Source organism: Oreochromis niloticus, linkage group LG19, assembly GCF_001858045.2.
Source record: "Oreochromis niloticus isolate F11D_XX linkage group LG19, O_niloticus_UMD_NMBU, whole genome shotgun sequence".
NCBI lineage: Eukaryota > Metazoa > Chordata > Actinopteri > Cichliformes > Cichlidae > Oreochromis > Oreochromis niloticus.
The window spans coordinates 6,686,887-6,711,350 of record NC_031983.2 but is presented as its reverse complement, the minus strand read 5'-3'; the positions used below and the strand labels follow the sequence as shown (position 1 = coordinate 6,711,350).

The following is a 24,464-nucleotide window of genomic DNA, read 5'->3' as shown; positions in this document are numbered from 1 at the left end:
TGCACACCTTGTGCTTTTGGGCACTCCAGTGATGTTGCAGCTCTGAAATATGGCCAAACTGGTGGCAAGTGGCATCTTGGCAGCTGCACGCTTGACTTTTCTCAGTTCATGGGCAGTTATTTTGCGCCTTGGTTTTTCCACACGCTTCTTGCGACCCTGTTGACTATTTTGAATGAAACGCTTGATTGTTCGATGATCACGCTTCAGAAGCTTTGCAATTTTAAGACTGCTGCATCCCTCTGCAAGATATCTCACTATTTTTGACTTTTCTGAGCCTGTCAAGTCCTTCTTTTGACCCATTTTGCCAAAGGAAAGGAAGTTGCCTAATAATTATGCACACCTGATATAGGGTGTTGATGTCATTAGACCACACCCCTTCTCATTACAGAGATGCACATCACCTAATATGCTTAATTGGTAGTAGGCTTTCGAGGCTATACAGCTTGGAGTAAGACAACATGCATGAAGAGGATGATGTGGACAAAATACTCATTTGCCTAATAATTCTGCACTCCCTGTACATCATTTATGCATGGATTGTTACCCTTACTATAAAAACTCCAAATGTCATCTGTTTAAAAATCATTATTATCAGCTTTCATGTTTAAGATCATGCAGCCATGAAAGAACAAACCAAAGTGGCTAAAATCTGCACACTTGCAAATGATTTTTTCTCTTTAAAATGTTTAATAAAAATGTTCAATTGTCTGTGGAAAGTGGAGAAAAAAAGACCAGAAATCAGGTCTGTAGTCTGTCATTAAAACTACATTAAACTGTGTGCTTTTCTTTTTTAGATCCCAGTATGCCGAAGTTTGATAACACATTAAATAGACTGAGAGAATCTTTTCGTTGGACACGGAAAAAGGAAGTGGATACACTCCCCTCTGAAGACTTGAAGGAAGAAAAAGGTGGGAAGTACAAATACTTTTTACTGCACCTATTTTTAATTTTCAGTGCTTTATTTAAGTATTCCTTTTAACTTTGACTTTTTAATGCAAATATATCTCCTTTCTACTCCTTATGTTTTCAAATCAGACTTGCTAGGTATAATGCATTTGAGGGGTTTTTTGCATGTGTGTTTTATTTCCTGTCACTGTGCACCTTTAAACATCAAGCTGATGCCAAATTGCAACCTCATCCCACATAGCAAAATTGGTATGGCTCGGATCTGGCCCACACAATGTGCTTAAACATGGCCCACATACCGCAAAGAATGACGGCCCTTTGGTGGCCCAAATTTGGTTTGCCAGATGTGGCCCACACATGGGCCAGCACAAGACCAGTTGCAGACACACTGGTGGCCCAGAACAGTTTCATTTCTGGCCCCAGATGTCAGCCTAATGTGTACCTTAATCAAGCCATGTAATAACAACATGTGCCAGAACATGCAAAACAGTGCAAAAGTAACATGACAAAACTCTGTTCAGAAAGTGAATGGACTGACTATTATACAGCACTTTTCTAGCCTCCCAGATTACTTAAAGTGCTCTATACAACATGCCACATTTACCCAATCAGACACTTTCTCTAAACTGAGTGCTTCATGATTACATTCATACACATTCACACTCTTGACATGCAGACTGGAGGAGCCAGGGAACGAACCACTAACCTTGCGATCAGTAGGTGACCTGCTCTACCTCCTGAACTACACCCACCCGCTGGCAAAGATGAGTAAACCGTCACTAGGTTTTGGATAAAGTGTAAACTCACAAACCTGTCAAAGCTGCATTTGAAACATTGGCTACCATAGCAGTATAGTATTGCAACATGGCATTTGGGTCTTCTAACTAAAATAGGAAAACAGGAACATAAATAGTGCATCATTGCAGACCTGGCCCACATCTGGTTGACATACGCTCTGCAATGACACCAGTCAGTCAGAAGTGCCAGCTTGATGCCAGATCCAGGCCAGACCTGTTTTCTGTGGGCCTGGGCCACATAAACCAACCACAATCGAGCCAGATGTGGCATGCCATCACATAAACAGTGCCATCTACGCCAGGCCTGGCCCATATCTGGATGACATACGTCTTATCATGCCAGAAGTCAGCAGTGCCGGCTTGATACCAGATCCGGGCCAGAGCTTCTTGGTATGTGGGATTGGGCAAAACAATAACACATAAAAGACAATCTTATTAGAGTATCCATCGTCAATCTTTATTGCATACAAATCACACTTAGTGGGTAAAGTGACCCCAAACAATCCAAAACAGCATTTTTGGTGCAGATGTTCATGACTAATAGTTGTGGTACTTCTAGATCTAGTTAGAGCTACAGACACAAATGAGCATCAAGCAATCAGTTTCTGTGAAGTTCACCACACAATGTGTGAACACAAGCCAGTGTACTGCAGGTTCCGGCCCTAGATAACTGGAGAGAGTTGCATCAGGAAGGTCATCTGGCATCAAATCTTTGCCAAATCAACCTGTTATGAGAAAATTCTGCTGTTACCAGCAGTGCTCTGCTTGCCTCTCTGTCAGGTCTTGGCGACGGCTCTTCAGCCACCTGTTTGGAGAATGAAGAGAAAAAAGAGGAAGATGAGTCAGATGTTTCTTCTCTCAAATCCAAACCACCGACACCATCAAAGACAGGTATTAACTTTAATACTAGATCAATGATCCTATATACTGGCAATATTTAAATATTAAAGTTCTAATAACATTATTTAGTATTTACCTTAACATAGTCCATGTTGCCTAAAGTTTGAAAACGTATGAACAAAGTATGTGAACATTAACTTCTCCATGCCAAATCAAACCATGGGCACTAATCTGCTGCTGGAAAAGCCTCCACTCTGGTTCAAGGCTTTCCATCAGATTGTTGCATCTGGCTATTATCTGTTGGATAAGTATGAAGAAAACCATTTAAGAGCAGTACCAGTAATGCCAACTCAGCTGTCTAGTCTGTAGCATTAATACTATTAAAGGCTGCAGAAAACTCAACCAGAAGTAAAATCGAATGCTGACCAAGTAAAGCTGCTATTTGTATTTAGTAGTGTAACATTAACATTTATGAGTGATTGTTTTGTCCCTTCATTTTCCCTGGGAAGCTGAAAAATAAAATAAGGAAAAATATTCATCACAGTTTCCTGAATCCTGATCTGATGCCTTCAAACAACATTTTTAACCTGGGCAAGAATCAGTTAAGTTAAAAACATGTTTAATGTATGATAATAGAATAACTTTGCCTCAGTAAAGTGGCAAATTTTTGCACATATAGAATATTTCCAGGATGTAATGCTATCTTAACCATGCAGTGCAGAAAGTAATCCACATATAAATATCGAGTCATAGTACCAAGGCAATGACATAAAAAAATGGGTTTCCTTAGAATAAAAGCACATGTGAAATTAGCTATATTAATAAATGCCTGTATTTGTTTATATAGGACACTTTCAACTTACACTTTTTTGATGGCTGGCTGACCAGCATATATTAACAACTAAATGGTACATCATTAATACACAGATTGTTACCCCTGTCCTTACTATAAAACTCTAAATGTCTTCTGTTAAAAATCCCCATTATCAGCTTTCATAGTAAAAATTATACATTCATGAAAGAATAAACCAAAGTGGCTAAAATCTGCACACTTGCAAATGATTTTATCTCTATAAAATGTTCCCTAAAATGTTATCTGCAGCGCCCTGGTCATTAAAGTGTACAAAAAAACAACAAAATTTTTTTGGCACTGACTTCACAACAAAAAGCATTGCTGATGCTTTCCTGTGGAAAGGGGAGTGTCACAGCTACAGAGGCAGACATATGGAGTGACGATAGAAGGACCCAAGTGCAGATGCAGAGGACAGAGTAGTTGGGAGTGAGTTTTTATTTACAGTGAGACTAAATGCAGACAAAAGCAGAGCATGGCAGGGAATAAAACTTACAAAACCTGAACAGGGAGAAACTAACAAAAGAACACGAGGAACAAAGGAAACATAACAAAACCCTGAAACTGGGAAGGAGGAGCCTGAGATATGAAACACTGAGGAAGAAATAGAGAGGCAACATGGAGGATGACACACAGGGGAAGACTGACAACCAAACCAGCAATGAACAAGGAAGATGCAGGGCTTAAATGCACAAGTAGGACAACAAGAGGATGGGGAACAGGTGGGAACACAGCTGGGACGAATCTGACATAACGAGACACAGGGAAACAAAACTCAATACACTGAACACATGACAAGGGACTATCACAACAAAACAGGAAGCATGAGACATTCATGATGACACAGACAAGACAATGAGACATGGAAACATAAGGTGAGGCGTGGAACCAGAACAGAAACCAGGAACAGTAAATATAATACAACAGAAAACCACAATTCAAAGAGTAAAACTTAAACCAAAAACACAAACACTGGGTCACCGACCCAGGACCGTGACAGGGAGAAAACAAAAGACCAGAAATCATGTCTGCAGTCTGTCATTAAAACTACATTAAACTGTGTGCTTTTCTTTTTTAGATCCCAGTATGCCGAGGTTTGATAATACATTTAATAGACTGAGAGAGTCCTTTCCTTGGAGACGGAAAAAGGAAGTGGATACACTCCCTTCTGAAGACTTGAAGGAAGAAAAAGGTGGGAAGTACAAATACTTTTTACTGTACCCGTTTTTAATTTTCAGTGCTTTATTTAAGTATTCCTTTTAACTTTGACTTTTTAATGCAAATATATCTCGTTTCTACTCCTTATGTTTTCAAATCAGACTTTCTAGGTGTAATGCATTTGAGGGTTTTTTTTTTTTTAGCATGTTTTATTTCCTGTCACTGTGCACATTTAAACATCAAACTGATGCCAAATTGCAACCTCAGTGAGCAGAACAATAACACATAAAAGGCAATCTTATTAGAGTATCCATTGCCAATCTTTATTGCATGCAAATCACACTTAGTGAGTAAAGTGACCCCAAACAATCCAAAACAGCATTTTTGGTGCAGATGTTCATGACTAATAGTTGTATCTGGCATCAAACCTTTGCCAAATCAACCTGTTATGAGACAATTCTGCTGTTACCAGCAGTGCTCTGCTTGCCTCTCTGTCAGGTCTTGACGACGGCTCTTCAGCCACCTGTTTGGAGAATGAAGAGAAAAAAGAGGATGAAGAGTCAGATGTTTCTTCTCTCAAATCCAAACCACCGACACCATCAAAGACAGGTATTAACTTTAATACTAGATCAATGATCCTATATACTGGCAATATTTAAATATTAAAGTTCTAATAACATTTTTTAGTATTTACCTTAACATAGTCCATGTTGACTAAAGTTTGAAAACGTATGAACAAAGTATGTGAACATTAACTTCTCCATGCCAAATCAAACCATGGGCACTAATCTGCTGCTGGAAAAGCCTCCACTCTGGTTCAAGACTTTCCATCAGATTGTTGCATCTGGCTATTATCTGTTGGATAAGTATGAAGAAAACCATTTAAGAGCAGTACCAGTAATGCCAACTCAGCTGTCTAGTCTGTAGCATTAATACTATTAAAGGCTGCAGAAAACTCAACCAGAAGTAAAATCGAATGCTGACCAAGTAAAGCTGCTATTTGTATTTAGTAGTGTAACATTAACATTTATGAGTGATTGTTTTGTCCCTTCATTTTCCCTGGGAAGCTGAAAAATAAAATAAGGAAAAATATTCATCACAGTTTCCTGAATCCTGATCTGATGCCTTCAAACAACATTTTTAACCTGGGCAAGAATCAGTTAAGTTAAAAACATGTTTAATGTATGATAATAGAATAACTTTGCCTCAGTAAAGTGGCAAATTTTTGCACATATAGAATATTTCCAGGATGTAATGCTATCTTAACCATGCAGTGCAGAAAGTAATCCACATATAAATATCGAGTCATAGTACCAAGGCAATGACATGAAAAAAATGGGTTTCCTTAGAATAAAAGCACATGTGAAATTAGCTATATTAATAAATGCCTGTATTTGTTTATATAGGACACTTTCAACTTACACTTTTTCGATGGCTGGCTGACCAGCATATATTAACAACTAAATGGTACATCATTAATACACAGATTGTTACCCCTGTCCTTACTATAAAACTCTAAATGTCTTCTGTTAAAAATCCCCATTATCAGCTTTCATAGTAAAAATTATACATTCATGAAAGAATAAACCAAAGTGGCTAAAATCTGCACACTTGCAAATGATTTTATCTCTATAAAATGTTCCCTAAAATGTTATCTGCAGCGCCCTGGTCATTAAAGTGTACAAAAACACAACAAAATTTTTTTGGCACTGACTTCACAACAAAAAGCATTGCTGATGCTTTCCTGTGGAAAGGGGAGTGTCACAGCTACAGAGGCAGACGTATGGAGTGACGACAGAAGGACCCAAGTGCAGATGCAGAGGACAGAGTAGTTGGGAGTGAGTTTTTATTTACAGTGAGACTAAATGCAGACAAAAGCAGAGCATGGCAGGGAATAAAACTTACAAAACCTGAACAGGGAGAAACTAACAAAAGAACACGAGGAACAAAGGAAACATAACAAAACCCTGAAACTGGGAAGGAGGAGCCTGAGATATGAAACACTGAGGAAGAAATAGAGAGGCAACATGGAGGATGACACACAGGGGAAGACTGACAACCAAACCAGCAATGAACAAGGAAGATGCAGGGCTTAAATGCACAAGTAGGACAACAAGAGGATGGGGAACAGGTGGGAACACAGCTGGGACGAATCTGACATAACGAGCCACAAGGAAACAAAACTCAATACACTGAACACATGACAAGGGACTATCACAACAAAACAGGAAGCATGAGACATTCATGATGACACAGACAAGACAATGAGACATGGAAACATAAGGTGAGGCGCGGAACCAGAACAGAAACCAGGAACAGTAAATATAATACAACAGAAAACCACAATTCAAAGAGTAAAACTTAAACCAAAAACACAAACACTGGGTCACCGACCCAGGACCGTGACAGGGAGAAAACAAAAGACCAGAAATCAGGTCTGCAGTCTGTCATTAAAACTACATTAAACTGTGTGCTTTTCTTTTTTAGATCCCAGTATGCCGAGGTTTGATAATACATTCAATAGACTGAGAGAGTCCATTCCTTGGAGACGGAAAAAGGAAGTGGATACACTCCCTTCTGAAGACTTGAAGGAAGAAAAAGGTGGGAAGTACAAATACTTTTTACTGTACCTGTTTTTAATTTTCAGTGCTTTATTTAAGTATTCCTTTTAACTTTGACTTTTTAATGCAAATATATCTCCTTTCTACTCCTTATGTTTTCAAATCAGACTTGCTAGGTGTAATGCATTTGAGGGTTTTTTTGCATGTGTGTTTTATTTCCTGTCACTGTGCACATTTAAACATCAAGCTGATGCCAAATTGCAACCTCATCCCACATAGCAAAATTGGTATGGCTCGGATCTGGCCCATACAATGTGCTTAAACATGGCCCACATACCGCAAAGAATGACGGCCCTTTGGTGGCCCAAATTTGGTTTGCCAGATGTGGCCCACACATGGGCCAGCACAAGACCAGTTGCAGACACACTGGTGGCCCAGAACAGTTTCATTTCTGGCCCCAGATGTCAGCCTAATGTGTACCTTAATCAAGCCATGTAATAACAACATGTGCCAGAACATGTAAAACAGTGCAAAAGTAACATGACAAAACTCTGTTCAGAAAGTGAATGGACTGACTATTATACAGCGCTTTTCTAGCCTCCCAGATTACTTAAAGTGCTCTATACAACATGCCACATTTACCCAATCAGACACTTTCTCTAAACTGAGTGCTTCATAATTACATTCATGCACATTCACACTCTTGACATGCAGACTGGAGGAGCCAGGGAACGAACCACTAACCTTGCGATCAGTAGGTGACCTGCTCTACCTCCTGAGCTACAGCCACCCGCTGGCAAAGAGGAGTAAACAGTCACTAGGTTTTGGATAGAGTGTAAACTCACAAACCTGTCAAACCTGCATTTGAAACATTGGCTACCATAGCAGTATAGTATTGCAACATCGCATTTGGGTCTTCTAACTAAAATAGGAAAACAGGAACATAAATAGTGCCATCATTTCAGACCTGGCCCACATCTGGATGACATACGCTCTGCAATGACACCAGTCAGTCAGAAGCACCAGCCGGATCCAGGGAAGACCTGTTTTCTATGGGCCTGGGCCACATAAACCAAACCACAATCAAGCTGGATATGAAATGCCATAGGATAAACAGTGACGTCATTGCCAGACCTGGCACACATCTGGTTGACATACACTCTGCCATGACACCAGTCAGTCAGAAGTGCCAGCTTGATGCCAGATCCAGGCCAGACCTGTTTTCTGTGGGCCTGGGCCACATGAAGCAAACCACAATCGAGCCAGATGTGGCATGCCATCACATAAACAGTGCCATCTACGCCAGGCCTGGCCCATATCTGGATGACATACGTCTTATCATGCCAGAAGTCAGCAGTTGCGGCTTGATACCAGATCCGGGCCAGAGCTTCTTGGTATGTGGGATTGGGCAGAACAATAACACATAAAAGACAATCTTATTAGAGTATCCATTGCCAATCTTTATTGCATACAAATCACACTTAGTGGGTAAAGTGACCCCAAACAATCCAAAACAGCATTTTTGGTGCAGATGTTCATGACTAATAGTTGTGGTATTTCAGGATCTAGTTAGAGCTACAGACACAAATGAGCATCAAGCAAACAGTTTCTATGAAGTTCATCGCACAATGTGTGAACACAAGCCAGTGTACTGCAGGTTCCGGCCCTAGATAACTGGAGAGAGTTGCATCAGGAAGGTCATCTGGCATCAAATCTTTGCCAGATCAACCTGTTATGAGAAAATTCTGCTGTTACCAGCAGTGCTCTGCTTGCCTCTCTGTCAGGTCTTGGCGACGGCTCTTCAGCCACCTGTCTGGAGAATGAAGAGAAAAAAGAGGATGAAGAGTCAGATGTTTCTTCTCTCAAATCCAAACCACCGACACCATCAAAGACAGGTATTAACTTTAATACTAGATCAATGATCCTATATACTGGCAATATTTAAATATTAAAGTTCTAATAACATTATTTAGTATTTACCTTAACATAGTCCATGTTGCCTAAAGTTTGAAAACGTATGAACAAAGTATGTGAACATTAACTTCTCCATGCCAAATCAAACCATGGGCACTAATCTGCTGCTGGAAAAGCCTCCACTCTGGTTCAAGGCTTTCCATCAGATTGTTGCATCTGGCTATTATCTGTTGGATAAGTATGAAGAAAACCATTTAAGAGCAGTACCAGTAATGCCAACTCAGCTGTCTAGTCTGTAGCATTAATACTATTAAAGGCTGCAGAAAACTCAACCAGAAGTAAAATCGAATGCTGACCAAGTAAAGCTGCTATTTGTATTTAGTAGTGTAACATTAACATTTATGAGTGATTGTTTTGTCCCTTCATTTTCCCTGGGAAGCTGAAAAATAAAATAAGGAAAAATATTCATCACAGTTTCCTGAATCCTGATCTGATGCCTTCAAACAACATTTTTAACCTGGGCAAGAATCAGTTAAGTTAAAAACATGTTTAATGTATGATAATAGAATAACTTTGCCTCAGTAAAATGGCAAATTTTTGCACATATAGAATATTTCCAGGATGTAATGCTATCTTAACCATGCAGTGCAGAAAGTAATCCACATATAAATATCGAGTCATAGTACCAAGGCAATGACATGAAAAAAATGGGTTTCCTTAGAGTAAAAGCACATGTGAAATAAGCTATATTAATAAATGCCTGTATTTGTTAATATAGGACACTTTCAACTTACACTTTTTTGATGGCTGGCTGACCAGCATATATTAACAACTAAATGTACATCATTAATACACAGATTGTTACCCCTGTCCTTACTATAAAACTCTAAATGTCTTCTGTTAAAAATCCCCATTATCAGCTTTCATAGTAAAAATTATACATTCATGAAAGAATAAACCAAAGTGGCTAAAATCTGCACACTTGCAAATGATTTTATCTCTATAAAATGTTCCCTAAAATGTTATCTGCAGCGCCCTGGTCATTAAAGTGTACAAAAAAACAACAACAATTTTTTGGCACTGACTTCACAACAAAAAGCATTGCTGATGGTTTCCTGTGGAAAGGGGAGTGTCACAGCTACAGAGGCAGACGTATGGAGTGACGACAGAAGGACCCAAGTGCAGATGCAGAGGACAGAGTAGTTGGGAGTGAGTTTTTATTTACAGTGAGACTAAATGCAGACAAAAGCAGAGCATGGCAGGGAATAAAACTTACAAAACCTGAACAGGGAGAAACTAACAAAAGAACACGAGGAACAAAGGAAACATAACAAAACCCTGAAACTGGGAAGGAGGAGCCTGAGATATGAAACACTGAGGAAGAAATAGAGAGGCAACATGGAGGATGACACACAGGGGAAGACTGACAACCAAACCAGCAATGAACAAGGAAGATGCAGGGCTTAAATGCACAAGTAGGACAACAAGAGGATGGGGAACAGGTGGGAACACAGCTGGGACGAATCTGACATAACGAGCCACAAGGAAACAAAACTCAATACACTGAACACATGACAAGGGACTATCACAACAAAACAGGAAGCATGAGACATTCATGATGACACAGACAAGACAATGAGACATGGAAACATAAGGTGAGGCGCGAAACCAGAACAGAAACCAGGAACAGTAAATATAATACAACAGAAAACCACAATTCAAAGAGTAAAACTTAAACCAAAAACACAAACACTGGGTCACCGACCCAGGACCGTGACAGGGAGAAAACAAAAGACCAGAAATCAGGTCTGCAGTCTGTCATTAAAACTACATTAAACTGTGTGCTTTTCTTTTTTAGATCCCAGTATGCCGAGGTTTGATAATACATTTAATAGACTGAGAGAGTCCTTTCCTTGGAGACGGAAAAAGGAAGTGGATACACTCCCTTCTGAAGACTTGAAGGAAGAAAAAGGTGGGAAGTACAAATACTTTTTATTGTACCTGTTTTTAACTTTCAGTGCTTCATTTAAGTATTCCTTTTAACTTTGACTTTTTAATGCAAATATATCTCGTTTCTACTCCTTATGTTTTCAAATCAGACTTTCTAGGTGTAATGCATTTGAGGGTTTTTTTTTTTAGCATGTTTTATTTCCTGTCACTGTGCACATTTAAACATCAAACTGATGCCAAATTGCAACCTCAGTGAGCAGAACAATAACACATAAAAGGCAATCTTATTAGAGTATACATTGCCAATCTTTATTGCATGCAAATCACACTTAGTGGGTAAAGTGACCCCAAACAATCCAAAACAGCATTTTTGGTGCAGATGTTCATGACTAATAGTTGTATCTGGCATCAAACCTTTGCCAAATCAACCTGTTATGAGAAAATTCTGCTGTTACCAGCAGTGCTCTGCTTGCCTCTCTGTCAGGTGTTGGCGACGGCTCTTCAGCCACCTGTTTGGAGAATGAAGAGAAAAAAGAGGATGAAGAGTCAGATGTTTCTTCTCTCAAATCCAAACCACCGACACCATCAAAGACAGGTATTAACTTTAATACTAGATCAATGATCCTATATACTGGCAATATTTAAATATTAAACTTCTAATAACATTTTTTAGTATTTACTTTAACATAGTCCATGTTGACTAAAGTTTGAAAACGTATGAACAAAGTATGTGGACATTAACTTCTCCATGCCAAATCAAACCATGGGCACTAATCTGCTGCTGGAAAAGCCTCCACTCTGGTTCAAGGCTTTCCATCAGATTGTTGCATCTGGCTACAAACTGCATTTGTTGCCATCCAGGTACAAGTTCATTATTGAGGTCCGGAGCTGGTGTTGAGTGACAAGGCCTGATTGCTTTTATTCATTCCAAAGATGTTGTGGTCAGGCCTCTGTACATGCTAGCCAGGTTGTTTTGTCAAGAGCTGCTCCGGGCTCAGGAATGAGCCTTTTAAATCAAATAACAGAGTCAGTAGAGCTGATTGAGTGTGGAAGGCTGTTCCACAGTTTGGGTGCAACAACCACAAAAGTACAATCACCTCTGGTTTTAAAACTAGATTTTAGTTTTAGAAGTTATTAGTGAACGGGCCAATGTAATGGCTTATCTTGTTTGAGCAACTGCCTGGGCCAAGTACTACAACCTCAGTTTTACCGAAATTGTGATAAAGTAAATTTTAATCCATCCAAGTAGTAATGACAGAGAAGCATTGATTGTTAACGTTGTTGGGTCTGACATAAAAGTAAAACTGTTTGTCATCAGCATAGCAGTGGCAGGAAAGTCCATTAAAACAATGAAGTAGATGGCCCATTAAGATTACACAATCATAAAAGAACAAACCAAAATAGCTAAAATCTGCAAATGATTTTTTGTAAAATGTTTATTAAAATGTTCTCTGCAGTGGTCATTATAGTGGACAACAAAACAACAACAATTTTTTGGGCACTGAGTTCAAAACAAAAAGCACTGCTGATTTTTGTTTGTTGAAAGTGGAGAAAACAAAAGACCAGAAATCATGTCTGCAGTCTGTCATTAAAACTACATTAAACTGTGTGCTTTTCTTTTTTAGATCCCAGTATGCCGAGGTTTGATAATACATTTAATAGACTGAGAGAATCCATTCGTTGGAGACGGAAAAAGGAAGTGGATACACTCCCCTCTGAAGACTTGAAGGAAGAAAAAGGTGGGAAGTACAAATACTGTTTAGTGTATTTATTTTTAATTTGCAGTGCTTCAAGTAATCCTTTTAACTTTTTGTTTTTACTTTTTAATGCTTTTAGTGTAAATATATCTCCTTTCTATTCCTTACATTTTCAAAACAGAGTTGCTAGGTGCAGTGCATTTGATGTGCATTTTTATTTCCTGTCACTGTGCACATTTAAACATCAAACTGATGCCAAATTGCAACCTCATTGGGCAGAACAATGACACATAAAAGACAATCTTATTAGAGTATCCATCGTCAATCTTTATTGCATACAAATCACACTTAGTGGGTAAAGTGACCCCAAACAATCCAAAACAGCATTTTTGGTGCAGATGTTCATGACTAATAGTTGTGGTACTTCAGGATCTAGTTAGAGCTACAGACACAAATGAGCATCAAGCAAACAATTTCTGTGAAGTTCACCACACAATGTGTGAACACAAGCCAGTGTACTGCAGGTTCCGGCCCTAGATAACTGGAGAGAGTTGCATCAGGAAGGTCATCTGGCATCAAATCTTTGCCAAATCAACCTGTTATGAGAAAATTCTGCTGTTACCAGCAGTGCTCTGCTTGCCTCTCTGTCAGGTGTTGGCGACGGCTCTTCAGCCACCTGTTTGGAGAATGAAGAGAAAAAAGAGGATGAAGAGTCAGATGTTTCTTCTCTCAAATCCAAACCACCGACACCATCAAAGACAGGTATTAACTTTAATACTAGAACAATGATCCTATATACTGGCAATATTTAAATATTAAACTTCTACAAACATTTTTTAGTATTTACCTTAACATAGTCCATATTGACTAAAGTTTGAAAACGTATGAACAAAGTATGTGGACATTAACTTTCTCATGCTAAACCATGGGCACTAATCTGCTGCTGGAAAAGCCTCCACCTCTGGTTCAAGGCTTTCCATCAGATTGTTACGTCTGGGTGCAAACTGCAGGTACAAGTGCATTTTTGAAGACCACAGTTGATTTTGAGTGACAGGGCCTGATTGCTTTTATTCATTCCAAAGATGTTGTGGTCAGGCCTCTGTACATGCTAGCCAGGTTGTTTTGTCAAGAGCTGCTCCGGGCTCAGGAATGAGCCTTTTAAATCAAATAACAGAGTCAGTAGAGCTGATTGAGTGAGGAAGGCTGTTCCACAGTTTGGGTGCAACAACCTCAAAAGCACAATCACCTCTGGTTTTATTATAGAGCGAGGGACAGTAAGAAGGCACTGGTTAGGCGATCGGAAATGTCGGCTGCAGTGATCAGATTTCAGAAGCTCTGCTGTATAAGCAGTGGCCTGTCCATGCAGAGGATTATATGTTAGTCACAGAATATTCCTGAGGTGAAGGAAACAAGTTTGGGTGAGCTTTGAAACATGAGTTTCAAAATTAAGGTGTTGGTCAAAAATTTATACCAAGGTTTTGAGTTTTAGAAGTCATTAGTGAAGGGGCCAATGTACTGACTCATCTCCTTAGAGAAACTGGCCTGGGCCAAGTACTAGAACTTCAGTTTTACTGAAATTGCGATGAAGTAAGGTAACAGATGCATGGCAGACCCGACCACATATTGGACACCTTTAACACTTTTCTTTATTACGGTTGTTGTAACTACACACACGGCTGCAGCTTGTCAGCTGCCAGCCAGACACACCAACAACCACCCCATCAGGACCCAGTTCATTCCTCTCAAGCAGGTGAGGCGTAATTGCTGATGCAGCTCCAGTGTGTAAATTTTTTTCCAAGTAAATTTTAATCCATCCAAGTAGTAATGACAGAGAAGCATTGATTGTTAACGTTGTTGGGTCTGACATAAAAGTAAAACTGTTTGTCATCAGCATAGCAGTGGTAGGAAAGTCCATTAAAACAATGAAGTAGATGGCCCATTAAGATTACACAATCATAAAAGAACAAACCAAAATAGCTAAAATCCGCAAATGATTTTTTGTAAAATGTTTATTAAAATGTTCTCTGCAGTGGTCATTATAGTGGACAACAAAACAACAACAATTTTTTGGGCACTGAGTTCAAAACAAAAAGCACTGCTGATGCTTGTCTGTGCAAAGTGGAGAAAACAAAAGACCAGAAATCATGTCTGCAGTCTGTCATTAAAACTACATTAAACTGTGTGCTTTTCTTTTTTAGATCCCAGTATGCCGAGGTTTGATAATACATTTAATAGACTGAGAGAGTCCATTCGTTGGAGACGGAAAAAGGAAGTGGATACACTCCCTTCTGAAGACTTGAAGGAAGAAAAAGGTGGGAAGTACAAATACTGTTTAGTGTATTTATTTTCATTAATTTAATTTTCATTGCTTCAAGTAATCCTTTTAACTTCTTGCTTTTACTTTTTAATGCAAAATAATCTCCTTTCTACTCCTTACATTTTCAAAACAGAGTTGCTAGGTGCAGTGCATTTGATGTGCATTTTTATTTCCTGTCACTGTGCACCTGTAAACATCAATATGATGCCAAATTGCAACCTCATTGGGCAGAACAATGACACATAAAAGACAATCTTATTAGAGTATCCATCGTCAATCTTTATTGCATACAAATCACACTTAGTGGGTAAAGTGACCCCAAACAATCCAAAACAGCATTTTTGGTGCAGATGTTCATGACTAATAGTTGTGGTACTTCAGGATCTAGTTAGAGCTACAGACACAAATGAGCATCAAGCAAACAGTTTCTGTGAAGTTCACCACACAATGTGTGAACACAAGCCAGTGTACTGCAGGTTCCGGCCCTAGATAACTGGAGAGAGTTGCATCAGGAAGGTCATCTGGCATCAAATCTTTGCCAAATCAACCTGTTATGAGAAAATTCTGCTGTTACCAGCAGTGCTCTGCTTGCCTCTCTGTCAGGTCTTGGCGACGGCTCTTCAGCCACCTGTTTGGAGAATGAAGAGAAAAAAGAGGATGAAGAGTCAGATGTTTCTTCTCTCAAATCCAAACCACCGACACCATCAAAGACAGGTATTAACTTTAATACTAGATCAATGATCCTATTTACTGGCAATATTTAAATATTAAACTTCTAATAACATTTTTTAGTATTTACCTTAACATAGTCCATGTTGACTAAAGTTTGAAAACATATGAACAAAGTATGTGGACATTAACTTCTCCATGCCAAATCAAACCATGGGCACTAATCTGCTGCTGGAAAAGCCTCCACTCTGGTTCAAGGCTTTCCATCAGATTGTTATGTCTGGGTGCAAACTGCAGGTACAAGTGCATTTTTGAAGACCACAGTTGATTTTGAGTGACAGGGCCTGATTGCTTTTATTCATTCCAAAATGTTCTCTGCAGTGGTCATTATAGTGGACAACAAAACAACAGTTTTTTTTTTGGCACTGAGTTTAAAACAAAAAGCACTGCTGATGCTTGTCTGTGGAAAGTGGAGAAAACAAAAGACCAGAAATCATGTCTGCAGTCTGTCATTAAAACTACATTAAACTGTGTGCTTTTCTTTTTTAGATCCCAGTATGCCGAGGTTTGATAATACATTTAATAGACTGAGAGAATCCATTCGTTGGACACGGAAAAAGGAAGTGGATACACTCCCCTCTGAAGACTTGAAGGAAGAAAAAGGTGGGAAGTACAAATACTGTTTAGTGTATTTATTTTTAATTTGCAGTGCTTCAAGTAATCCTTTTAACTTTTTGTTTTTACTTTTTAATGCTTTTAGTGTAAATATATCTCCTTTCTATTCCTTACATTTTCAAAACAGAGTTGCTAGGTGCAGTGCATTTGATGTGCATTTTTATTTCCTGTCACTGTGCACCTTTAAACATCAAACTGATGCCAAATTGCAACCTCATTGGGCAGAACAATAACACATAAAAGACAATCTTATTAGAGTATACATCGTCAATCTTTATTGCATACAAATCACAAAAGATTGAAATCATCTCTGCAGTCTTTTATTCAACCTGTTTTTTGTTTCAGATCCCAACAATACTTCTAAGAGAAAGTTTTCTCTTAAACAGAAAAGGGACGAAGATAAACCCCCCTCGATGGATTTTTTCATCCATCGAGGGGGGTTTATCTTCGTCTCTTTTCTGTATATTTTTTATTTGTTCAACCCCATTTAAATATACTTCATATGAGTTTGATTATAATTATTTTTGTTATATTTAATTATGTGTATCAAGTACATGTGCAGCATTCATTTCACTGTTTAGAAAGATTTGTTTCAATGTTTAGTAATAAATATCAAGAGAAAAATAGTTTTGATCAGTTTATTTTTTTTCCCAAAAAATGAAAATAAAATTAATTTGGGAACATTGAACATGTATCAAAATGGATATGTATTTAAATAGTTATAAAGGTCAGAGGTTCAAAGCTGCAGTAGGAAACATGTTATAAATAAAAGTGTTTTCCATAGTAAAATTGTGGAATGAAAAAATAATAATTGCTATAAACTCTTCTTCTAACCTGTCTTAGAAAAAATATTTCCTTGTTTCCTTGTTTCCGACCTGTTTCATATTTAGGACTGAAAACTTGAGAAAGTATCAACGCAGTTTCACAGAGCCTGGATGATTCATCTATAAAATAGTGCTGATAATTTAAAAAGATTTGTCTTTGTTTCTGTCCACCAGTGACTCCTACCTTTGAGGAATACCTTGAAATTCAAGCCTTTTGTGAGGCCACTCAGCAACTGATAGACAGGGAGAAACATCTGTTTTGGGAGACAGCTGAGGCTAACAAGGAAGCAGTAGAAAAGCTTGCTGCAGACCATAAAGCCCTTGAAGAGCGTGTATGGCAGACTCTGCAGCAGAGTCTTTCTCTCGGCAGTGAGGAAGCATCAGTGTCTGCTCTGAAGTCTGCAGTGAAAGCCATCAACCTTGAGGAAGAGCAGGACCAGCTGTGGAAACAAAGATCCCAGACTCCACCGGCCTGGAGGCCCAGTGAGTGGAAGAAGCGCCATGACGAAGTGCTTCAAAAATTAGTAAATGGGCGTATGGATAATCCATCGAGCCCCACTGGTGACCAGGTGAACCAGTCCTTGATCCAGGCAGACATCCAGTCCATGGACAGGCAGCTGAAGGATGACCTGCAGTGGGTGGTGGAGAAGGTGAAGAACTGCTACCCACCAGAGATGGACATCTGTAACTTTTATGCAAGACAGTACCATCAAACTTTCAAGGCCAGGCTCAGAAAGATTGTTGGTTCTGTGGATGACGAGGACTGCAGTTTCCTCCTGCGATGGGTGAAGGAATCTTATCCAGAGTAAGCCATAAGTTTTTGTTTGAAGTAGCATATTATTTTTATGCTGGGATGTCCTTTATTTATTCCTGAGTAATAAATACCTGAGCAATTACAAATCGACAGTGAATACAAATACATGGACCCATAGCTATACACCTGTGTTTTAACTGCAAATTTTTGGTGGCTTTCATCCATCCCATCCATTCTCTTCCACTTATCTTTGTCAGCATCGCCGGGGAGTGGGGGGTGGAGCCTATCCCAGCTACCATAGTGAGGGACGCAGGGTACATCCTGGACAGGTCACCAGTCTGTCACAGGGCTAACACATAGAGACAGACAACCATTCGCACTCACATTCACACCTATGGGCAATTTTGAATCACCAATTAACCTAACCCCACTAACTGCATGTCTTTGGACTGTGGGAGGAAGCTGAAGTATCCAGAGAGAACCCAGGTAAACATGGGGAGACCATGCAAACTCCACACAGAAAGGACCTGGCCAGGTGGAATTGAACTCAGGACCTTCTTGCTGTGAGGCAGCAGTGCTAATCACTGTGCCACCATGCTAATTTAAGTACATTAAGCAACCATTGTACATAATTTCCTAAGTATTCTGATTCTGATTCATTTCTGGTGGCTTAATGTGCTATGTTAAATTTTGATACTATTGACCATAATATTTTATCACAGCAATTAGAGCATGCTGTTTGTATTAGAGGTACTATGCTGCAGTAGTTTAAATAATATTTATCTAATAGACTCCAAATTGTTCATGTTAATGTAGAGTTTTTTTCACACATTAAGGTTAATTATGGAGTTCAACAGGGTTCTTAGCTGGGACTAATTTCATTTTAAGGCATAGCATTGTCATTGCTATACAGACACACACCAATTAGTTAAACAGAAATGCCTTGTGGTCATGTTGTCCTAAAAACTCCCTGAAAACTTTCTAGTTGATCCAAAAAGCTTCCTGAGGAGTACCTACAGGGACTAGAAAGAGAGATCATATTTCTTCCATATTGGCTTCTCTTCATCGGCTAACTGTTGAATCCAGAATCAAATTTAAAATCTTTCTTCTCACATTAAAGGTCTTCAATAATCAGATCTCATCTACTCTTAAAGACGTCTTAGTACCATATCACAGCAATAGAGCACTTGGTAGAATGGAAGGGAGAGCCTTCAGCTTTCACGCCCCTCTTCAGAATCAGAAGACAGCCACCCTACTTTTAAGATTAGGCTTAAATCTTTTTTTTTTTTTTTTGTCAAAGCATATACAGCTAGATCAGATGACCTTGAATCATCCCTTAGTTATGCTGCAGTAGGTCTAGGCTGCTGGGGCCTTCCCCATGAGTGGTTCTTTTGCACTCACCTCTTTTCACTTTCTGTGTGTTTTTAAACCACTCTGCATTTAATCATGAGTTATTATTAATCTCTACCCCTCTTTCACAACATGTCTGATCCTGTCTTCCTCTCCTCACCCTTAACTGGTCATAGCAGATGGCTGCCCCTCCCAGAGCCTTGTCTTCCTGTAAATAGGGAGTTTTTCCTTCCTACTGTTTGATCGTAGGGGGTCGTTTGTTTGTTGCAGTTTTCTCTGTGTTATTGTAGTGTCTTATTTTACAGTATAAAGTGCTTTGAGGCAACTGTTGTAGTGATTTGCCGCTATATAAGTAGAACTAAAGTGAATTAAACTGAAATGACAAATGACATGTAGACTAAACACAAGTTGGGCTGTTTATGAAAACTTATGTGTTATCTGCTCTGTGTACCAGAATCCTTGAAAAACCTGAGCTGACCAGTAATATCAATACTGAAGCGCTGGGAAACCTGCTTCCTGACGAGTTACTGAAACCTCTGGAGGAGAAGTACCTCAGCAATCAACAGGTAACAAAAGATTTGTTGTTATACGTTTAGCTTGCTTTTTTAGGATGCTGTTCAAAAAAAGATATAGTTTGTTTTATTATAGCTCATAGAATATTGTAGATATAATAGTGACAGCTGTGTGTTGTTGTGTGTTTAGAGCGACCTGATGATTTTTATTGACCGAGTATTGGATGAAGCAAAGAAAGAGTGGGATCAAGGAAAGGAGCCGACAAGAGATGATGGTTGCTACGCCAGTGCCGTGGCCTATGATGTCATCCAGGTAGAGTTGCCATAGAGTTGCTACAACTTGATATAAAAGAGGCTGAAATGCTTAGCTGGAATGCAGTGTCACCAATGCTTTTATAAAGCTTGAATAAAGATGTATCAACACAAAGTGAAAGGAATCACTTGTGGTGGCTAACTTTAAGGGTCCTTATAGTGAGTTTTGCATTTTGTTTACTACTTGTGATGGTTTGCTGTGTGGCAGGTAGGATGAAGGACCCAAATACAGGACTCACAAAACAAAAGATTAAACTAAAAGAGGCAGCCTTATTGTGCTGTTAAAAACTAAGCAGGAAGCTAGAAACATGAAACTCAGACTGGAAAACTAAAAAAAAGTAGAAACTATGCCAGAAATGGAGAACTATGATTTAATCAGGAACACAGGATAACACAGAGAGGGTAGTCAAGGACACGACCACGGACAGAGGAAAACGCAGGGATTTTCCTCTCCCTTTCCCTTGGGAGACAGGAGGAAAACAGCTGGGACTAATCTGACATAATGAGATGCACAGGAAGGAAAATTGAAAACATTAACAAAGGAAGCAAGACTGTCAAAGTAAAACAGGAAACAGGACACAGACACAGAGACGTGGACTTGACAAGGAGACACGGCTGACAGGGGAGATGCTAGACAGGAAACTAAACAAGGGATGTGTAACACAGGTGAGGCATGGAGGCAAAACCAAAGAACTAGAGAACTCCAAAAGATATTCAAGAGAGATATAAAGATATATAACTGAAACAAAGCATATTCATAACCATAAACATAAACGCTGAGTCACCAGACTCAGGACCATGATATTTCTAATTGTTGACCATGATGAGAGGCTTTGAAAACATTGCTATATCTGAACTGTGCAATAAAAAATTGTTGTAGTGAAATAATGACATAACATTGTTTTGATCATAGGAGGACAAAATGTTTTCTGTTATCCACTGTGCTCAAATATTTTCAGCCAAACTGAAAAAGACTGAGAAACTTTGAGAAAAAAATTAACAAACAAAGAAAGGACCGTCATTTTTGTTTGGGTCATTTATAGAAACTCATTTACTGTCAGATCAGAGTCACAGTTTCAAACCCTCCCACTGTTCTGTAGCTTAATCACTTGGGTTAGTCACTAACATTGTAAAGCACTGGGTTTGGTTCCTGCTGTTAGTTTAACTGGATCTGAAAATGATGGAAGTGCATTGCTGTGTAAAATGCTTTGGGAACTTAAAACTGCCACTGGTTTGTCAATCCATTTGTCTTCAGTTGATCAACGACATCGTGACATCAGCACAAAAAATTGTAAGAGACCCGCACAAGGCCCAGAAAATAACATCCAACCTGACAGACTTCATGCAGAGGTAACAAGGCTTCACAAGGCTGTCTTTTAAATATTGTCATTTGAAAATACATTTTAGTTTTATGTTTGGGAAAAACAAGATAATAAAAGTAAAAGCTGTTTTTAATCTTCTGCAGGTATAAAGAGTTTCACAAAGACGTCATTAAGCAAAACAAACCGCACAGCAAAGCTTTCATAAAGGCAAACCTCAGCTGTGTCGAACAGTTCAAGTATGTTTCTGATCCAGTTAGATGGAAATTCTGATTTTAACTTCTTCATAACAGGCGAATACGTCACTGTGAGCTAATGTGTCTTGTGTGGTCTGTCTAAAGGGACTTCCTTGTGAAGCACAATCTGTTCCCAGAGGATGTGCAGAAAAACTGTTTGCCGGTCCTGACTGAGATGAAACAGTCTGCTCACACTTATTTATTAACTCCTGTGCACAAGGTCCTCAAGGTAAGTTCTTTACAAATGCAGATATCAATAATCCTCAGGATTAAATCCTAATATGTTTTAATCTTCAGTGATTAAAAAATGTGTTATTTGTTCCCCACACAGCCACACTACCAGAAGGTGGGAACCAGTGACTGGCTGAAGAAGAACACGTTTGAGAAGCTGCTGAATAGCACTGAAGAAGAGCTTCAAGAACTTCAGGGTTCGAGTCAGTCCTCTTACCAGGTAAAAGGATGAAACTTTATAATGGATTGAATGGCCATTATTGCCTTCATTGTCAAATTTTTAGTAAAAGGATTATGATGTGCTCTGACTACTTATATACTTGGGCTAAATTCAGGAGCTGATTGGTCAGCTTTACCAGGAAGTGACAGAAGAATATGTCCGGAGGCTCCTGAAAGGAGAGGTCAAACTGAAGGACAGCAATCAGCAGCAGAAGGCTTACGAGACTGTGAAAGAAAATGCAGAGAAACTGCACGAGCTGTTTGCCGAAATGGTGAGACTTACCTTCACTGCACACTTTAGCTGAGACATGAATAAAACCTACAAGTGGTCAGACTTCTGCTGAACTGTGGATAACAAAAATATAAGAATCAACTGCATTTCACATTTATTTGGTTTGGAAGTTTTAATTAAAAGTTTTCTAAAATTGAAAAAAACAAACAAAAAAAAAGAGCAGCTGACTAAAATGTGATCCTCCAAACCTGGATATAGAAGAAATACACTCAATGGAAAACCTTACTCATTCCTTAAGAACAAAAGTGTGACACATATAAAATGATGGACCAAATAGTCTCTATATAAGTTACATTAGGAGTCAAACGCATGATTTCTATAAGTCTGATAATCACTTTAGACTACAGGAACAATGTTCAACAATGTGCTTTCTTTATTTTTTTATTCTCCAATTTCTTTCCCACTTTTTTCCACTTTCTGTATATTGCCCTTGTTAAAAAAGATTTTTAAATTATACATTTGTATCTGTAGCATATAAATCAATATCTTATACATAGATTTTACATGGAGCAAAACATGGTAGAAATGAAGAAAATCCCCCCATTTAAGGACAACTGGACTGTAGTTACAAATGTATCAAAGCTCTGTCCATTGGTTGATGACTACGTGGTGCATAAAGAAAGACATTATTCATGAAACTGAAAGAACGTATCAAATACATCATCGATCTTGTCAAACTCCAGTGCAGTAGCTCCAGAATGAAAAACATCATTATTGCTTTGTTGATTAGAGTTTTGGGAAACTTACAGACTAAACTGACGTCACTGATTTGTCTTCACAGGGATCCGAACAAGACTGGTTAAAGGAAATCCTGACCAAGATTGCAGAAGTGCTAAAACTCCAAGATATTCCTGCCATACAGATGCAAATCGTTTCACTGGGATCTGCATATCCTGACCTCAGGTAACTTTTGAATTGACTCAGACATACTTTAATACAAAAACAACTGTACTTTTTGGCGATAGCTGAGGAGGAACAGCAAGTAGACTGAGCCAAACATCTCAGTTGGTTTCAGATGTTTCTTGTCAGCAGGATGAGCTACATTCATGGAAACTAATATGAGAAACGGTAAGCTAAATAAAACATGCAGGCATGAGAGAAGCAGCTGTAGCTGTGTGTAGATTAAGTCAATAATGCTGTTAATTAGAGTGAAAAGAGAGATTTCTTCAAAATGTGGCACCGGAAACCAAACTGTCTCGTTCTTGTCTTATTTCTAACCTTAAAGGAAAAGGAGAAAGGGAATCAGGGCACATAAACACTGCTGTTGATACACACACTCACATATAGACTGTCTGTGTGTCTGAAAGTATCAGCACCACGGAAGTGTGTGATTTTATGGGGAGTTATTTGGTAAAACTAGTGGAAACTTGGACATTAATGTAAATTTAGGCACATATCAGTGTCACCAACAGTGTTGGGCAAGTTATTTTGAAAAAGTAATTAATTATAGTTACTAGTTACTTCTTCAAAAAAGTAACTGAGTGAGTAACTGAGTTACAAGATTCCAAAAGTACTTGAAAAGTAACTATTGCGTTACTTTAAAAAAAATGTTTAACCCTCTGGGGTCCAGGGTGTAATTGGCCATTTTTAACTACTTTTGATTTGACCTCCACATTTCACCTTTAAAAACTATTTACTTTGCCTTGTTTGGTATCATCAGCACAACCTCACGTGTCTGAATTTACAGTTATGTTTTCATTTTGACAGACTGTATTAAGACAATTGATCTAAAATCAGACAAGAAACATAAAATCCGAGTAGAAAAAGTTATATTTTTACTGTAACAACCACAAACATGTTTAATGAATCATATTTCATAACTTTAAATGCAAATATAAATTGTCAATTTTAAAATCCTATGCACAAGTTTTGCAAACAACAAAGTTATTTGCAGCCATTTACCTTTTACCCTTTTTTAATAACCACTTCAAACTATTTACATAACAATCAGCTGTTCTGCATTCAATAAGATGCCACACAAATTCTGTGTGCCACTCCAAATATTTCTGTCCACTATAAAGAAGAACATCGCAGCCTGATACCTGCAGGCCTGACAGCAGCAGGTGTATCACTCCTGTTCT

General features: G+C 38.7%; 1 protein-coding gene and 2 long non-coding RNA genes across 8 annotated transcripts in view; 1 reads left to right on the top strand and 2 right to left on the bottom strand.

Moving 5' to 3' along the window:
* LOC100692537 (tumor necrosis factor alpha-induced protein 2) overlaps positions 1–24,464 on the top strand; it is a 31,987-nt gene that overhangs the window by 4,395 nt on the left and 3,128 nt on the right. Inside the window, exons 4-25 of one of the 6 annotated variants that reach the window (XM_019348683.2) lie at positions 795–908; positions 2,484–2,594; positions 4,472–4,585; positions 5,050–5,160; positions 7,039–7,152; positions 8,897–9,007; positions 10,885–10,998; positions 11,461–11,571; positions 12,602–12,715; positions 13,325–13,435; positions 14,872–14,985; positions 15,594–15,704; positions 16,209–16,322; positions 17,333–17,963; positions 19,717–19,828; positions 19,965–20,087; positions 21,342–21,436; positions 21,552–21,644; positions 21,747–21,870; positions 21,973–22,092; positions 22,208–22,363; positions 23,165–23,286. In XM_019348683.2, coding sequence (XP_019204228.1) covers positions 795–908; positions 2,484–2,594; positions 4,472–4,585; positions 5,050–5,160; positions 7,039–7,152; positions 8,897–9,007; positions 10,885–10,998; positions 11,461–11,571; positions 12,602–12,715; positions 13,325–13,435; positions 14,872–14,985; positions 15,594–15,704; positions 16,209–16,322; positions 17,333–17,963; positions 19,717–19,828; positions 19,965–20,087; positions 21,342–21,436; positions 21,552–21,644; positions 21,747–21,870; positions 21,973–22,092; positions 22,208–22,363; positions 23,165–23,286 — 3,040 coding nt within the window. Of the gene's footprint in view, positions 1–794; positions 909–2,483; positions 2,595–3,052; positions 3,145–4,119; positions 4,269–4,471; positions 4,586–5,049; positions 5,161–7,038; positions 7,153–8,896; positions 9,008–10,884; positions 10,999–11,460; positions 11,572–12,601; positions 12,716–13,324; positions 13,436–14,871; positions 14,986–15,593; positions 15,705–16,208; positions 16,323–17,332; positions 17,964–19,716; positions 19,829–19,964; positions 20,088–21,341; positions 21,437–21,551; positions 21,645–21,746; positions 21,871–21,972; positions 22,093–22,207; positions 22,364–23,164; positions 23,287–24,464 lie in introns of those variants that run through there. The other 5 variants (XM_019348688.2, XM_019348684.2, XM_019348687.2 and 2 more) reach the window with 5 other exon arrangements.
* Positions 2,009–3,770, bottom strand: LOC109195947 (uncharacterized). The gene is made up of 3 exons (XR_002057373.2): positions 3,699–3,770; positions 2,680–2,840; positions 2,009–2,508 (listed from the first exon to the last, which is right to left on the bottom strand). It is a non-coding gene; the product is annotated as an uncharacterized LOC109195947 (long non-coding RNA).
* Positions 8,631–10,681, bottom strand: LOC109195946 (uncharacterized). Its single transcript, XR_002057372.2, has 3 exons — positions 10,112–10,681; positions 9,093–9,253; positions 8,631–8,921 (listed from the first exon to the last, which is right to left on the bottom strand). It is a non-coding gene; the product is annotated as an uncharacterized LOC109195946 (long non-coding RNA).